General features: G+C 51.8%; 1 protein-coding gene across 6 annotated transcripts; it reads right to left on the reverse strand.

Moving 5' to 3' along the window:
• Window positions 1-440: 440 nt before the first annotated feature.
• Window positions 441-17,558, reverse strand: myo18b (myosin XVIIIB). Of its 6 annotated transcripts, none has more exons than XM_086135409.1 (43): window positions 17,412-17,558; window positions 16,186-16,326; window positions 15,785-15,922; window positions 15,290-15,634; window positions 15,017-15,080; window positions 14,843-14,955; window positions 14,597-14,764; window positions 14,053-14,263; window positions 13,832-13,974; window positions 13,654-13,754; window positions 13,317-13,380; window positions 13,106-13,250; window positions 12,809-12,979; window positions 12,552-12,642; window positions 12,202-12,394; window positions 11,996-12,076; window positions 11,810-11,930; window positions 11,579-11,726; window positions 11,193-11,376; window positions 10,973-11,126; window positions 10,596-10,705; window positions 10,462-10,527; window positions 10,256-10,384; window positions 9,841-9,984; window positions 9,593-9,682; window positions 9,408-9,527; window positions 9,114-9,219; window positions 8,674-8,798; window positions 8,437-8,591; window positions 8,121-8,244; window positions 6,975-7,169; window positions 6,100-6,210; window positions 5,903-6,007; window positions 5,653-5,823; window positions 5,452-5,565; window positions 4,381-4,497; window positions 4,212-4,295; window positions 3,967-4,104; window positions 3,509-3,694; window positions 2,887-3,020; window positions 2,774-2,806; window positions 1,772-1,936; window positions 441-1,619 (listed from the first exon to the last, which is right to left on the reverse strand). In XM_086135409.1, the coding sequence occupies exons 2-43, from the start codon at window positions 16,222-16,224 to the stop codon at window positions 608-610; spliced, it is 6,408 nt and encodes a 2,135-aa protein (XP_085991535.1). In that variant the 5' UTR covers window positions 16,225-16,326; window positions 17,412-17,558; the 3' UTR covers window positions 441-607. The 6 variants fall into 6 exon arrangements, with proteins under 6 accessions (XP_085991535.1, XP_085991534.1, XP_085991539.1 ...); XM_086135408.1 differs by having other exon boundaries at window positions 15,290-15,637; XM_086135413.1 differs by lacking the exon at window positions 2,774-2,806.
• Between the last annotated feature and the right edge of the window lie 2 nt (window positions 17,559-17,560).

Here is a 17,560-nt window from a genome sequence, read left to right on the forward strand (position 1 = left end):
TTCTTGCTTGGCGGCAGGACTAGCGCATGGCGAAGGTCACAACCGGATAAAGAAAGAAATGGGGCTCTACAAGGAATCAAATTTGAACCCTGATGACAAGTTTGGCACCCACAAAAAAAAAATTAAGCTGATGGTTTGCCAGATTTACATTTCAAATGCAAATTGTGCTTCATATCCAATTGAGCCCCTTATGAACGGATACTCAGCCAACCACCAGGGGGCCAACGCATGATTAAAGCTTCCTTCCAGTAGCTCTCAATTGCCAAAACCCAATGTCAAGGGTCACCAACATGGTCCCATGGGGACTTGGCAGTCCCCAAGGACCACATGGGGAGGTCGCAGACCCAGACGATACTCCAGAGTTTTCTTCCACAGAGGGAGTTTGTCCTTGCCGATATTACACTTTAAATAAAAAATGAACGGGGAAAAAGATATCAATCTTCTAGGTCGTGAAAAGTGCCATTACGTTTATTGCAAAGTAAATGAAAATGCATTTGTTGCACTTGGACCAACTTTGCGGCTAGTGGCTTCGACATAACTGTAAATAATATCTGTGAATAGCACGTAGCTAGCGTGTGCTAATGCTAACTAACATGCAAACGGGTGCTTAGTTCATTTCCTTGTTGAGATACTTTCTCATAACGGAGGCCACGTCACCGCTGCCGGTGTCGTCGCCACAATTGTCGCCGCCGTCTCCGCCCTCGCTGCCCTCCGCCTCAAGTCGTTCTCCTCTTGGCCGGTCTGTGCGTCGTCGGGGCCGCGTTGGCTCGCCACTTCCCGCCGAGCTTCCGGTCCCAGACGACTCCGAGTCGGAGCTCTTGCGGCGCCGGGTGGATGGTGGCAGTTCTCCGAAGTGGACGCTGAGTGCCCGGCGGCCGCCGCGCACCGAACCGGCCAGGCTGCCGGCCGACTGAGCTCTACGGATGGCGGGGAGGACGTCGGACATGTCAGACCCGGCGTCCGACTCGCCCAGGTGGCGCCATTCCCGGAACACCCCGCCTTCAGGCGCCAGGGTGTTCTCAGAGACGTCCTCCGAAAGCAAACCTCCTTGCGTGCAACGGCGGAGTGCCTGCGGGGATCGCTGAAGAGTCGATACGAACTGCTGAGGTCCCTGCCAGTCCTCCTCCGGGATGGCCAGGGTGGGGAGGCATCGGGTTGGGGAGCGCTCAGCAGAGGCATGTCGGCTGGGGGGAGGCTGGCGGGCGACGTGCGAGGATGCGAGAGATGAAAGAAGGGGCAGCGATGGTAGTGGCGCCGGGGAGTCGCAGGAGTTCAAGCGCAACGGCGTAGCAGAGGAGGTAGCCGTTGGCGTGTCACAAATTGAACGAGCGCTGGCGGAGCGCGGTAGGAGGGGTGACGTCGGCTTCAGGATGCCTGGGCGAGCTTCAGGAAGTTCACCTGATGCGAGGGACAGTGCCGAAGCCCGGCGGCGCAGGGCGCATGCCGCTGTGGTTTGATAAACAGGAAGCGAAACGGCGCTGCCCGCATCGCCACAAGTGCCCGCTCGCCGCTTGCGAAGTCCTTCGAGAAGCTCGGACAGCGCAGACGAGGATGCTGGCCGGGCCAGACCTCCTCCTGGAAGCCCCGTGGCTGAGTCATCCTCATCTGGGTCGCAGGAGCTGCACAAACGAGCACCCAAACTGCGAGATCGTCGAACGACGGCCGACTCACGTGACAAACGACACTCACGACACCCGACAAACGTTGCCAGATGGCAACACGCACAACCCTCACGGACAACAAATGATGCCCGACTCCCACGTTGCCTTACCGGAAACTGTACGTGCTGCTGGAGTCGAGCGCCGACCGGCGCCCCCCCCGAGGGCCGCCACAGGGCGATCCACCGGCCCGCGAGTCTCCTATGGCCGTTCTTCGCCACCCTCGGACACCTTCGCCCGTTTCCTCGGTCCCGACGGAGCCATTGCTGGATTCCCTACTGCCGCAACAAAGGCTTTCACCGACACGGCCATGATGTCACTGCTGACATCACAGGTCGGGTGAGCACAGCAGACTCATCTCCGAGGTCGGTTGACCCGAGAATTCATGACAGATGGAACTATGAAAATGTAAAGGTGCTAAGTGTGGGACAATCTAAAACACTTCACATCAGAGTAAAACAAATGTGGACATGTGTACTTATGCCCACCTCAACCTCAAATTATTTAAGATAAGAAAAACTTTATTAGTCTCGCAATGGAGAAATTCCCAATTCACGATCGCCTCAATATTTGAGATTTTACGGACGTTATTTTCAGAGGGTGAAGTGGGCATGAGTAGAGATGTGCACACAGTTTTCAAACATTCAGCGACGTTAAGCCTTTTTTTGACATGAAGCGTTTTAGACTGTCCTCTAAGCATCACACGGTTAACGTGCTCAAGCTAGCTTCTAAGCTAATGTATACAGTAATGTAAACGGCGCTCACATTTTCGCTTCTTTCAACTATTCAACAACCCTGCGCAACGGCTTCACCAGGCTTCGGACATTGCGCCGAACAACATGATGGTGAGCAACAACTCTTGCCCCCCCCAAAAAAAACAAAACAAAACAAAAAAAGTTTGATATATACTTCTTTTTGGCTGTCCTTCAGCGCAGCCCTGTGGTACCAAACGCCCCGCCTACCGGTAGCAGGCCATCGACCGGTATTTGGTGACCACTAATTTTCAGGATTTGATGGCTGGTACTCAAGTGTGACGAATATTGTATAGCGCATGTAGACGGACGGACAGCCAAGTCGCATGCAAGCCACGCCCACACACGTTCATACGCTCTTACAGAGGTTTGCTGGCCGCCGCCATCGCGTGACCGCTGAGGTGGAGAAGACAGGATGACGTGGCCGGAATGTGAGGCGGCGGGGAAATGGGGAGGAGGGCGGGGGGCGGGGTTACCTGTCGGTGTCGCTGTCATCACTGGACCGGACATCCTCCAGGGCGGCCTGCAGGTCGACGATGCGACGGATGGATGTCTCCAGGTCTTCCTGCAACGTCTGGCGGATGGCCGTCAGCTCCTCCACCTGCATCTCCTGATGTGATGATGTCATTGTTAATGACTCTTGTTGTCACGGCAATAACACAACACCACCGTGTTCACCTTGAACAGTCAATGAGGACGAGAGTCTGTGTGTGTGTGTGTGTTTGTTCTGTGCGTCCATTTTGTGCGTATTTATTTTGTGCGTGCATAATTTTGCTGTGTGTGTCCTTAAATGTGAACATTAGCGTGTTTCTGTGTGCGAGCGTGTGTGTATTTGAGAGCCTGTATTGGAATGGCGTGTGGATTTGTTCCTGCGCGCATGTCTCTCTTCAACAATGAGAGGATTGCCCATCTGTGTTTCCGGGTGGTAGGTGATTGGCTGTTGGCAAGAAGGGGGCGTGACCCGTATACATGTCAGGCGTTGTCTCCCAAAGACGCCATGGAAAGTTTGTTTGTTTTGTTTTTCTTTATGTTTATGTTTGTGTGGTGGTCCAAAAGGAAGGGCAGGAAGCGAGTCGGGCCGCAAGTCGCCCGCCTCACCAGCTCCATGCGGCGTCTCGCGCTGTCCTGCTGCCGTTGGCTCAGCTCCTCCATTTCCACGCGCGTGTCTTGAAGACGCTGTTGGAAGTAACGAGCGTTCTCACGCTCGCGGGCCTCCGACTGGGTGCTCTGCTCCAGCTCCTCTCCGAGGCGCACCACGCTGTCGCGCAGCCGCAGCACCAGCACCTGCGCGCAGACACATTCGCAAACACACACACATGACACAAAGGTGCACACATAAACCCAAGTACATGACACACAAACAGACCCACACAAATCCATGAAACACGCACACGTTCATAGACACGCACAAACATTACCATGTATGACACGCGTATACACCCACACCGACACACCCACACACAAGAAACAACTGAATGCAGAACAGAGGCGGTGATGGGGGAGTGGTTCAAGGGGTGGAGCGGCCAGACGGTGGCGCCACGCTCCAACTGGCTCACCTCAAATCTTTTGACTTGACCTTTGCTGAACTCGAGTTTGTTCTCCAGGTCGCACACATGCGCTTCCTGCTTGCTGACGATGCTGCGCCCCACCGTGGACGATTCCATGAAGCGCAGCCTGGACGCCTGTCGCTGCAGCTGCGTGGGTCCGGACAAGAAAAAAAAAGTGGCACGAAAGAGCCTAATGACAAACTGGAAGCCGCGGGATGAAGATGACGTTATGATGAAGCAGGGGGCGTGGCTACCTCCTCCTGGAGGCCGTGTCGCTGCTTCTTCACATCCTCCAGCTCCGTCTGCAACTCTCGGATCTGACAGATGTCGCTGGACGACTGAAAGGACAAAGGTGACGTTTGAGAAAAATAAACGTGAAATGAAAAACAAAAGGCAAGACGACAAATGTCAGGCGCGCGACACCTGCGCGATGAGAGCTTTATGTTTCTTCATCAGTTGGTTGAGGTCATCCTGGTCCTCTTCCAGACGTTTGAGTAGGTCGACATTCTCTCGCCGGAGGACGCAAAGTTCCTCGTCCGCCTGGAGACACAAACGCTCACATTCATTGGTGGTCGGGTAGCTTTCTGATTGGCTCAAAGGATCTGAGTTCTTTAGATGTTAACATGTGCAAAGGAGACAGCACTGATGCTGGTCATGGTTCTGATCTTGCTTCTATAAATGATACAGCTTGTAATGGTTCTGGTGCTGGATCTGGAACTATAACCAGTTATTGTCCTGGTGTTATAGTTCTGTTCTAATACTCATTTTGGAAGTGGTTCTCCAGTACTGATGCTAGCACCGCTATGAAGCTGGGTCTGCTTCTAGAACTCGTGGTACTGGGAATGGTTCTGTGTGTTTCTGGTCCTGATAATTAATCGAGTAATGGTCCTCCTGGTGCAACTGGCTCTGTTATTGGTTCTGCTACTACGATTTGGACTGGATCTGGTACTGGGACTGTTACTGTATATTATGCATCCAGTATGATACCGAGTCCAGGTTTGGTCCTTATTCTGGCAACGGTCTGGTATTGTGACGGTTTTGTATTACTGATGGTTAGTGAGTGATATTAAGACTGGTACTGACAGTTTTCGTGACGGTATTGGTCTTGTTTCTGGAATAAGTACTGGTACAGGTTCTTGTCTAGAAATTGTAAAGACTCTGGTACTAATGCTGGTTATAGACCTGATTGTGGCACTGGTACTGTTTCTTTGATCAATTCTGGTTCTGATACTGTTTGGTTCTGGTGCTAGAACTAAAACTATAATCAGTCATCAAACAGGTACTATAAATGGTTCTTATTGTTGAGATACCGATCTCGGTACTCGTTCTGGTAATGAAGCTAGTATCCCTGTAGTTCTGATACTAGGACTGGTACTGGAGTTGGTACTAGAACTGACTGATACGTGAACTGGTAGCGTAACTGCTATCAGCGGCGACCTTAGCGGATGTGACGTAGGTGTAAGTGTGCCTGAAGATGAGGAAGATGTTTCTGACCAAAGTCTTCTGTTTGCAGACGTTCTCCAGTTGAATTTGAACATCCTCCAGCTCCTGCGTCAAGGTGGTCTGGATGTTCTCCACCTCACGCCGCCGGGATTCGCTCTCCTCCAACTACATACACCACAACCAGATCCATGTGAATACCCATCACACAATGTATGTAGCGCATTACGGACCGGGCAACGCCCCATCGCAGACCTGACAGTGAAGTCTTTCCAGTTGCTCCTTGGTCCCACCGTCGGGGATTTTCCCGCTTTGTCCTCCGCCGTGGACGGCGTCCAGCAGGGTCTGGGCATCGGCTAGCAGGGCGTGAGTCCTTTTCAGGTCTCGCCTCAGCTTCTTCTCCACGTCGAAGTCGCGGTGGCCCGCCTGGATGATAAGCGAGACACCGTGACCCATCACGACTCGTCCTCTTCCCGGATCTGATCTGCGTGCTTGCGTGTGAGACCTGTTCGCACAGTGTGGCGACCAGTCCTTCCAGGTCATGCTTCTCGTGCATGACCATTTGCTTCTCCTCGTATTCCTGCTCCAGTTGCATCTCCAGTTGTCTTAGCTGGCGTGGAGGCAAAATGGCATCATGGTTTTCATGAGACAGATGCTAACGAAGCTAATGTGTTCAAAGTGCAAACATGGCCGCTCGCGCACCCGTCTCTGAGAGGACCTGTGCACATCCTCGAGCTCTTCCTCCTTGTCCTCCAGCTCCTTTTGGTGCATCTGCTTCACTCGAGCCATCTCCAACTCCACACGCACTTGAACCTGAAGGGCAGCAGCATCCTCACACATTATTACTACCAACTAACTCAACCAATCCTCTCAAAATTTGCTACTACATATTATTCCGAAATTGAAGATCCACGGGATTGTAGCCAAAACTTCCTGGACATGGCTGCAGGAGGAGGAATCGATGACAATGATGAATGATATGAATGGTAACAAAAGTGCCTAGAACAACCGGCAAATAAAATAAAGGTGAACTCCAAGGTCAAGGTACATCGTCGTCGTTTGGGTCAAAGTGGTCTTCATGGGAGACAACCGAAGAGGACACCACTTTGTTAGTAACAAAGCAAGACTGGAATTTGACAAACTGCATGTTGACAAGCCAACGCTACTCGCCCTAAGGTGAAAAAATGAAGCTCAGCGAGAAAAGAACACTGCCCCTACTGTGAAACATGGTGGGGGGACTCTGGAATGTTCTGGGGCTGCTTTGCTAAATTTGGCAAATGATGTTTTGAATCTGTGCAGGGTACAACAGAGTCACAAGACTATCAAGTTGTTTTAGAGAGAAACGTGCTACCCACTGTCAGAAAGGTTCCTCTCAGTCACAAGCGTTGAATCTTGCAATAGAATCGAGACCCCAAAAACACACAAGAATGGCTAAAGGCAAAAACACTGCAATTTTGTCCACGTGTGGAGAGGAAAAATATTCAACAATGCGTTTCCGACAAGTTGTTAAAACAAACAAACACATAAATAAAATCAAATATATAACCCTGAAATGATGCTGGAATGAATGGACTGACCTGCTGCTGCTGTTCAACGGTGGCCGTCAGTTTGGTCACCTCTTCAGCCCGCTGGCCGGCCACGCCCTCCAGGTGGCGCACTTGTTTCTTCAGCTCGGGCACCGAGTCGGGCGTCAGATTGACGCTGAGGTCGCGAATCTGACTGCACAACTCGTCCTTCTGCTTCTGCAAGCGGCGCGCCTCTGCCCGACTCTCCTGCCAACACAAATCGTTGAGTGCAGGGGCGGTTCTGGATCAATTTCACTGAGGGGGCCGGGCTGGGGCCAGGGGTTTTGATGGGGGGGCACATTCAACCCAGGGCTAAAAAGACAGATTCGAAATCTTATTTGACTTTTTATTTCTTCAGACTTTGAAATTGTAGGCATAACATTACAGTGATGAGAAAAAAACAGTATTAGGAGGGCTAAAATGTCTGCAAGCGTAACAATACGTCTGTTGAGAATATTCAAGCCAGGGGATGATATGGTACCAGCCTGCCGGGGACAAAAATTGCAAATACACTGAAGCTAGATGTTTTACATGCATATAATTATCCAAATTTTAAAAGGCAATGTCTTATATATTGATCCTGTTAAATAAAAATTAAAATAAAAAGGGAGACTAAAAAAGTTACACACATACACACGCGCGCACACGCACACACACACATACGCACGCACACTCACACACACACGCACGCACACTCACACACACGCACGCACACTCACACACGCACACACAAACATGCGCACACACACACACACGCACGCACACACACACACACGCACACACACACACGCACACACAAACACGCGCACACATACACACACACGCACACACACTCACACACACACACACACACGCAAATAGCACTCGTGTCGTGGTAATTTCCTTCTCCGCGGACTGCTTCTCATTTTCCCGCTCATTTTTAAATGGCGCAGCGCACTAAAGGGTCCGTCTAGAATGTTAAATCACGCACTTTGGTTCCACCTTTCGCGTCGGCGACTCGGCACGACTGCGTAATCTGCGCTCGGAGGGGGGGCCACAGGGGGGGCCAGAATCGGTGCTACAGGGGCACTGGCCCCCGTTGGCCCCCCCCCCCCAGAACCGCCACTGGTTGAGTGCGCCCGTCTTCCGACAAGATCCGGCGGGTGTTGTCGGGCTCACCTCGAGGTCTCGACGCAGTGTGAAAATCTGCACACCCAGCACGGCGTTCTCCTGCAGAGTTTTGTCTTTCAGCTCCCGCTCGCTGTCGGCTTCCCCTAACGCCGCAGCCAGCTCGCCGTCAAAGCTGAGGGCATTAGCATCTCGTTAGCACATGCAACAAACAGCTAATGTTTACATTTCCTTGCATGTGCCTTAGAAAGCTAAAGTTGACTTTTTTTTTTTGTAGTTGCAACATTTAACGCGAATTAACATGTGACTGAGCAAGTTGAGCAGTGCGGCAAACGCGCATTTCAATTGGCTCATTATTAGAAGTCACCGTCGTCGTTTGCGTTCCAGTTGGTGCGTCCGATTGTGCAGGTTGTCCGTCATCACCCTGGCGTCGTGCAGTTCATTGGCCAGGCGCCGGTTGTGACGTTTTAGGTCAGTCGCGGTACGCTTGGACTCGTCCAGTTGAGACTGTAATGACGCCACCTGGAGGCCACGGGACACATTACTACTAGAGCTCGGTCATTCATCCATTTTGGCCATGAAATTGTTGCGCGTCATTGCTGACCTTGGCATCCACCTGCTGCCGCGCTTGCCGCTCGGCCTCCACCTTTTCGTCGGTCTGCTGCAGTCGTCGGCGAAGGAAGTCCACCTCCGTCTGGCAACACTCCAGCTGCAGGACCAGTTCGCTCTCTGTGGGCAGGCAAAACTGCTCTCGAAACTCGACACAGTCCATACCGGTGGTTCACGGCGGCAAATTTATTCAAAATAAATGAAAAGGTATCTGGAAAATTTTAGCCCTGGACCCCAAAACTTCTACACTACGAGCTGGTAAGCTAACAGCTAGCAAGAAAGAACAGTTGGCATTGATGTCTTTTTTGAGGAACATCGCCAATTTCCATCAGAGACTCCTCGGCAAAACTTTGCAGACAAGAACTTTTCCAATACACAAGTTATGTTCCAAACAAAGACGTCCAATCGGGGCACGGAGAGGACGTAACAACCAACCTGTTCCTGCCATTTGCTGACTCTCCAGCGTGCGAATCTTTTCACGTTCCTCTTCCATATTTTTCTCCAGTGTCTCCATGGCAACCTTGCATTGGTCCAGGCGAGCCTGAAGGGGTGGTGTATTGACAGGAAGTGGTCAGTTGGGTGCTGGCTAGGGAGAGCAAATGGTCTAAAAGTTTGGACACTGGGAACAGGAAACGAACAGGAAGTGGTCAAACGTGATGGCTGTTGGGAGACAGGAAGTTTGTCGAACAGGAAGCAGCTGGGCACAGCAAGTGTTGATGAGAGGCTCACCTGCAGATCCTTGTTCTCCTTGCTGAGCCTCAGCCTCTCTGCTCTCTCAACATCCAGAGCCTGACCCACCGCGTCGCCGCAGAAGCGCTCGTCGCTCAGCTCCGAGGTCACCGCTGTCAGCTGCGTGCACGCCAAACACGTCATTGTGTGTGTGCTTGCTAGCATGAGTGCGTGCGAGTACAAACTTTGGTTTCGCAGGCGTCGGCCATTTGTCTCAAATCATTTCGTTCTTTCTCTGACTTTTCCAAACGTCGTCTGAGCCCCAAAACTTCATCCTGAGAACACACGCGCAGGCACATGCAAATACACATTCACAAACACACACGGACAGACACATGTTGACATGACTTGTGTTCGGGTAATCGATTCTAGTTTTATGAGCCAGCCATAGAGAAATGTTACCTACTTTTTTCCTGCGTGTGTGTGCGTGTACCTCTTTGGCGCGCAGCCTCTCGTTGTCCATATTGACGTCCAGCAGGGGGCGCACCCGACAGAAGAGCTTCCACCAGCTCCACTCTGACACTCTGCGCAGCACTCGCAGGTTCCTCTGCAGGCAGCGCACAGCCATGTGCTGCACCTACACACACACGCACCCACACACAGATGACCACTTCTTGACTTTTATACTTTTGTTCACGTTCATGACTGGACGGACGGTGAAATTGTGTTTCTGTAGTTCTCCAAGGGGCCACACGAGGGGGCCAAAGATCAAGGAGCGTTTGTGGGCGTTTGCATGAGTGTGTCATAGTTATGAGAATCTGTCGTTCGTTTGTTAATTTCTGCGAGCGTGTGTGTGTGTGTCACACTGGTGCGTGTCTTTCCATCGCCGTGTGTAGGTGTATGCTGACCTTGAGCGTGCGGTACTTGTGTCTGGCCAGGTGACCGGCGCAGGCCGCCTGAAGGTGGACCAGCCATCCCGCTACCTGAAGGTCCCGCCGGGCCTCCAGGTGGCGCAGCACGCCACGCTTCATGAACACCTGACAGGAAGCCAAACAAGAAGTCAAACACCCATGTGAGCACGTTAGCACGCAACAGGAAGTGCCGGCGTTCTGACCCGACTGGCACCAACTGCGATGCTGTTGGGGTCCAGGTCCAAGTCAGCCAGTAGCTCGTCCACGGCCTGAAAAAAAGGCAAGGAGGCAGAATTGGCGGGAGGACAAAACGCATCGAAGGAGTCATGTGACCCACCTTCCTCTCGTCGTGGCTGACAAACATTGAGGCGTAACGCTTCATGATGGGCGGAGACAATGCCTGGAAGTGACAGCGGAAGTCGCTCAGGGTCATGTGATCCGGGTAACCTAATGGGAAATGCACACACACGCACACACACACATTGGTCAATTATCCTTGAGATGATTGATGCTTAGAGTGATGCTAACAAGTGTGATATGAATGATGATTCATATCATTCATATGACCCTGATGGTAAATGTTAACAATGATGCTAACAATAATATTTTTGTTGTCTTTGGGCGGGGGTCTTGTTTTTGCTCCCCATTTTTCATGGAAAACATATATCTAATGGGCGGCGCGGAGGTCGACTGGTTAGCATGCGTGGCGCTGACCTGTACGGTACACCCGCAGCATGGCCAGCGTCTGCGCGGCCTCCAGTTGAGCTCTGAGCTGGACCACGTCGAAGGCGCCGCTGGCGTCCGTCTTGCCGCTGAAACACTGCAGGAAGATTGGCCTGGCGCGGCGCATCACGTTGACCAGCGCGTCCTGAGAGGGCGGAGACACACTCTGAAACTCGGCGCAGAGGAGGCGGAGCTTATAGCGGGCACTTACGGCTTGCAGCTTGATGGCGATGCATGCCGAGTGTCTGCGCAGGGCCGCCGCCCCGGCGCTCAGCGTCTTACGAATGGTGCTGCTTCTCTGCAGGGAGCGCTGGCTCCAGCCTTCCAGGCCGCACACGCCGCCGCGTGCAGGAGCCACACGCGCGCTCGGTGTGAACAGCGACTTCACCGGTACGCTATAGTTGTAGAAAAGAGAAATTATAGTCATGGAAATCATTAGTGTTGTTGCCGTGTTGATATAATGGCAAAAGTGAGGTCCAAAACTAATGAATCGCTCATAATTAGGTGTGCGCACAACACATAACCATTATGACCATGAGACTGTGGTCCAAACTCAATCCCGAGGCAACGCCAAGCCGCGAACGCGCGAGCACTCACATGGCGGAGTTGCGCAGCAGCTCGGCGGCGTTGCCCCCTGCCGGGTTGTGGTGCAGCACATCAAACCATCCGCTCAGGTCATAGCGGACGGGATCGTTTCCTGTCAGGTGCTGAACTTCGCAGTGCAGGGGTTGCTCGCATTGACGCACTGGACGGACGCACGCGCCACATGATCATCGTCATTGTTGGAATCGTCATGATCATCATTGTCGTCACGATCGCGCACGTTACCGCTGTTGTTGTAATGACGGCATACGCGCTCCAGGGCGCCGTCCTCGCTGGACGTGGGCGTCAGCATCTCCTCATCCAGCGCCCAGAGCAGACCGCGAGGGGCGTCGCCCACTGCGCGCACCTAACACGCACGCACCAGTGTGTGAAATAATGAGCGCATATTAATAAGCTAGCACGTGAGCACACCTGAGGAGCTGGCTGGTCAATGGCGGACACGACATCAGCTGGGTTTGCTTCAGGACAATTCAGCTCCACGTGAACGTTCTCCTGCACACACGCGCAGGTGTATCAAGGTGTGTACGTGGTGCCTGAATGTGTGTGCGTATGTGTAAACGTTTGGTGTGTTTGCCAGTTTGTGCTTTTTTATGTCTGTTGATATGTGTGTGCAAGACCTGTGCGTATCTGTCCATGGTGTTTGTGAAGGTGTGCGCGTATCGATGTTGCGCAAGTCGCTCTTGCAGGTAGTTGTGACAGAAGTCGCTGAAGTTGGCCGCTCGTTGGTGCGCCGCGTGGCGAGGGTTCCTCAGGCCTGGTGTGTCCACCACCATCACGGATGCCAGCGCTAACTGCTGGCCGCTCAGGGATCTGCAGGCACACATGCAGTCATTGTAATAGGGCCAATAAAAAACTTGGAAATACACAAGGAATCTTGCTGTTCTTGAACGCAGTCGGACACCACCGGTTACTCACAGTCTAGTTGGCGCGCACACGCACACTCGCACGCACGCACTTTATCACACACCTGTTGATGAGTGACACGATGGCAGTGAATAGTTCTTCATAAAGACCGGATGCCATCCCGTCGATGCACTGTGCCGCCGTCATCCTGGGACCTGATCACAAAATCGGCGTCACATGATCATCACGCAGCATCCCAACCCGAACTAAATGCTTAGCTAATTTAGCACAAACACCTTCGCATATGTCACCCTGTTCGGACTGGATGGTATCACAAATGCAATATTAGCACAAGCCTGTTAGCACATTAGCTTGTCTCACCCTCTTCCACCTGGGGGACGCTATTGTGCTCTCTGGCGCTCCCGGTGGCCCTCTGCAGCAGTTGCCTGAGGTGATGCTTGAAGATGAAAGTGTGAAACTCCTCCCCATCGAAGCCTAGCACGCAGCTAGCCGCCTGAGCGCTGTCAAAATTCAAAAACTGTCTCCGCCCCACTGACACACACACACATGCACACACACACACACACACACACACAATTAGCCTTCACTTCCTCCCTTGTGACCAATCACCTTCCACTTCCTGTCTTTCGCCTAAGCAACCTGCAACCAGGAGGTTACCTTTGCAGGCCCCCGCAGCCCCCAGATGGTAAATCCCGGCTAGCACATGCCAGATGGCCTTCTGCTCGCTGGTGCTGAAGCCCAGTGTTTCCATGGCAACCTGGAGCTTGGCAAAGGCCACGGACGCTCGCTGTTTTTCCTCCACCTGACGACAGACAAACGGACAGACGGCAGGTCAACGGGTACCGACACTGATGAAGCCACCGGGTACCTTAGTAGGAGGGGCGATGCCGAAGGCATGGCGCTCCGGAATATGATGAAGTTGCAGCTCCGACCTGATGAGGAAGCCTTGGCATTAGTCTTGGCATTCACATCAGTATCATTACAAGTTCATTTTGCTCAAACTACAAATGTATTTTTCGACAACAACAGCATCATTGTTGGAATCATCATTAGCATCGATAAGTCACCGTCACCATTCTCGTCAGCATATTCATCAACATTATCGTGAGCAACACCCTCGCCAGCAGCATCCTCGTGAGTGTCATATTGGCCTCAGTAGAATTAATATCATCATCATTGTTACGGCAGGATTTGCTAGCACTTACCTCATCTCTGTACTAAGTCCAGCTAGCATCTGCGAGAAGACCAGGAAGTTGCTCTCTCCTGCCGTCGCGTGACAAACTCGCCATTTGTCCAACATCATCGTCTGAGGCGGGAAAATGCAAGGTCAGTCTTCACATGTAGGGTGGTAGCTGTGTGGGTGTTTGAGTGCGTGTGACATGCCTGTAGGTGTCCGGCGGCGACTCGTCCAGCGTGGTTCAAGTCCAACGAGAAAAGCATGGCGAAGCGCGACGAGGCGTCACTGTGCGACGAAGCCACGCAGCCGAAAGACTTCAACACCGTAAACATTGCCTGCACGCGATCCACTGGAAGCAAACACAACAGGCTTGCGCTTTACTTCCTGTTTGTCGATTCACACTTCCTGTTCGCATCCGCAGACTGACCGCTCATGTTGGGTCCGGCGGTTCCAGCTTGCTTGAGCAGCGCCACAGTGAAGGCCTGGCAGGCGGTTGTCTTGCCGGTGCCGCTGCGACCCGTCGCGCAGATGCAGTGGTCCCGACGGGAGTCCACCACCGACACGTATACTCGCTTGACCAGGGCTGACAGAGCGGGTGGAGCGTCCCAACATGACTCGCCGCGCCGGGATTTTGGAGCCTAGCAGAGCACAAGGATGCCAACATCAAACATAATGGCCACTGACATGAGCGAAAATGAGGTGGTGTGGGTCTAAATATGTAAACAATGCACCGAGAGGTGGGTTATATCTTGACGTTCTCTCAGAATTACCACCTTATCTTCAAACATCTCAAGAAACTTGTATTAAGACTCGACCATTCCCTCCTGCGTAGCCCCATTTCTCCGTAATGGAACATTAACAACACTCGTTAAAGGACAGATCTGCCACATCCAATATGGCAGACAAGCAGCGATACATCACATTTCTATACAGTACATCAATGCTAAGATGCTAACACAAAGCGGCGTCACCTTGCTGTGGGTCTGCAGCGGTGGCCAGAAGTTGATCAGGTTGGGTCCGGCGTGCGTCAGCGGCATGTTAGCCTTAGCTCGGGTAATTAGCGTGTGCAAGACGCTGCTCTCGTTGATGCTCTGGAGTTCACTTAGGTCCTCGCACAGGTCCAGGTGGGCGGGGTTGCACTGGCGGGGTTCAGGGGTTTCCGTTGGTACAAGAAAGACTTTCATAAAAGAATAATACATTTGCATAATCTGACTGACTTTGTCAATCTGGTCTTCGGCCACGTCAAGCAGCGAGCCGTCGGTGTGGAGGCGCAGTCTGACGCGACCTTGCGGAAGGTCGGGCGTCCCTTCATCGGGCTTCAACTGAGTGGCTGAAACGTCAGCGAGCAATTACAACATCATTCTCGTTCTCCTGTGGAGGGGTTGACTTACCCAGCGTGAATCCGTCCTTATGCACGTACCAAACGGGATCCGCCTCGTACCACACATCCTTCACCTGACAAGCACACCACACGCTTTGTTGTTCTGTGTTTTGATGTGCTCTACTAGGACTGAATTACAACCTCTCTGAAATAAATCCTTTAAGCGTAACAAGAAACTTAACTTGGTACCAGACCATTCTCTCTGGACTGTTAACCAACCTCTCTAGACCAGAGCCTTCTTTCTGGATGACAACATTCGGCCCACAATTAAAACAATAAGTACCTCCCCCCTGTCAAACTCCATCACGTTGGCGTCCGCTAGTCTTCCTTCCGGTTCCTGACGTTTCTCCAACATTTCCTCCACTTTCTCCTCCTCCTGCAGACTCGCCTTCACCTCCTCAGTCTCGCCCTTTCCTCGGGTATACAGCTCCGGTGTGACCTCCCGTCGGGTTTCCGTCCTATTGGGGACGACCGCGGTCCTTTGGGGTGAGGGTGGATGGGGCGAGACGGCGGGGCTGGAAGAGTGGCTTTGCTTTTCGGCTCGCAGCAACATCTCCGCCTCCAGGATGGGTGGAGTCTGATCGGGAAGCAGGAACTGCTGCACCAAGTTGTCGCTTAGTTTGCTTGGCTGCTGAAGCGAAAACAAAACACACTTGACGAACTAACATCGTATGCTAATGCTAAGACCTCGATTTTTTTGATACCCTGCCCTCTGATGGCTTGGAGCAATGCTCTATAAATTAAATGTATGCTCGTGACAACACCGAAAAACGCTCACTGTTTTTTCGTCTTTGACGTCTGATTCCTTTTGTTTGGTTTCTTTCTCTGAATCTCGGACCAGTTGCTTGAGGAAGCCGCCTGAGAGGGCTGGTAGGGACGGCGGTGGGATGGGGGCCGGATGGTTCTCCTCCTGAATCTGGGGGGGTGTCACATGACCCGTTAGACTACAAACCATTTCTTTTGGTAGCATGATAATATTAATGAGACACAAAGCGCAGGGAGTGGAAACAAAAAAACTAACTAAATACTATAGTTAGTATATAGTATATAGTTAGTGGATTGTGTCTAACCATACCATGCTAGCTAGTTAAGATTGCTGCCAGCTGATTTACTGTGTGCACGCGCACACACACACACACACACACACACGCACACACACACATCATGCATGGAACGCACCTTCTTTTCCCAAAGTTTTAAGCGTGAGGACAGCGCCATGTTTGTGTGGCAATGGTGGGCGGGGTTTAAGGAGTGCGTGGTGGGGGGAGGAGGGGCAGGGTCAGAGTGACGGCAGCCTGGTGTGATGTCAGAGAGGGACACCTGACAAGTCGACACACACACACATACACACATGTACATCAACAGCATCTCACTCATGCTGCTCAAGTTTCAGTAAATAAAATGTTTTTGGCAGGGACATGTCTGAGTTGGAATCGGGTGAGGCTAGATGTCAGGGTGGGAGCACTTTTGATTCTGGACGAGTGCTCAAGTGTTTCACCCAGACCTAAATGGGATAAAGAATTCCTGCAAGTACACTCAAGTTGACGAAGGATGGTGTGAAATCTTTGGCCAGTCCCAAGTTTCAATCTTGCAGTCAAATAGCATCAGTGGAAACACAAGTGACTCCAGTTTGTCTGGTCGAGAACAACGAAAGGCGGAAATCGTCTGAAGCTGCCTGAAGGCTCTTTCTTTGTTTGCTACCAGGCATTTGCCCATTTTGTACATTTCCTTCCAGAGCAATTCAGTTTGGTCATGATGCAGAGCACAGGTATCAAAGTCAAGGCCCGGGGGCCAGATTTGGCCTGCCACATCATTTTATGTGGCCCGCGAAAGAAAATCAAACTTGTCAACTTCCATGATTGATGCTCGCTAAAATCTTACATCTAATACATCTACATCTAAACATCTAATAAATAACATATTGTAAGCATTTTCTTGTGACCAAAGGCCTCATCAGTCACTTCAACAGTCATTGAATAAAGCATTATTCTTGACCCTCTACATATGGTTTGACATAATGGCCCTCCAAGGGAAACGGTCACTCCAATGTGGCCCTCAACAAAAATGAGTTTGACCCCCCTGATGTAGTGGGAAGTGTCAATAAATACAAAAGCAAGAATTTGGCAACTAAAGCAGATAGTGTTCCATTTAGGCCGCAGGCAGTCTTTGCTCCAAATGTGACATTAGAGAACCGACACTTGGCTCCTCCCACTCCACAGAGAAACCACAACCAGAACAGGACAAATGCCTGACTCAAGGCCACAGAAAAATCCAAATCTTGGCCTCGGATTGTCTGGCAGCAACGTCTCAGGCCGCCATGAATCCCACCCCAATAAAAGCCAACAAAAGCTGCCAAAGCGAGAAGTGAAGTCCAAGTGAATCTGGAATTAAGTGAAGAAGGTTACCTAAGAGGAAGTCCACGAGGTTCGAGGAGGAGGACAGGACTTGAGGACTGGACTTTGCGATCCGGTCTGCTGCCTTAGAGTGTCCAAGTGGCGTGACTCTTGACAAGCGACATGTCCTATAAATAAAATCTGAGGGGGAAGGGCTGCCG

The sequence above is a fragment of the Hippocampus guttulatus genome, chromosome 17 (genome assembly GCF_054856545.1).
Source record: "Hippocampus guttulatus isolate MCC_2025c chromosome 17, RoL_Hgut_1.0, whole genome shotgun sequence".
NCBI classification, from domain to species: Eukaryota; Metazoa; Chordata; class Actinopteri; order Syngnathiformes; family Syngnathidae; genus Hippocampus; species Hippocampus guttulatus.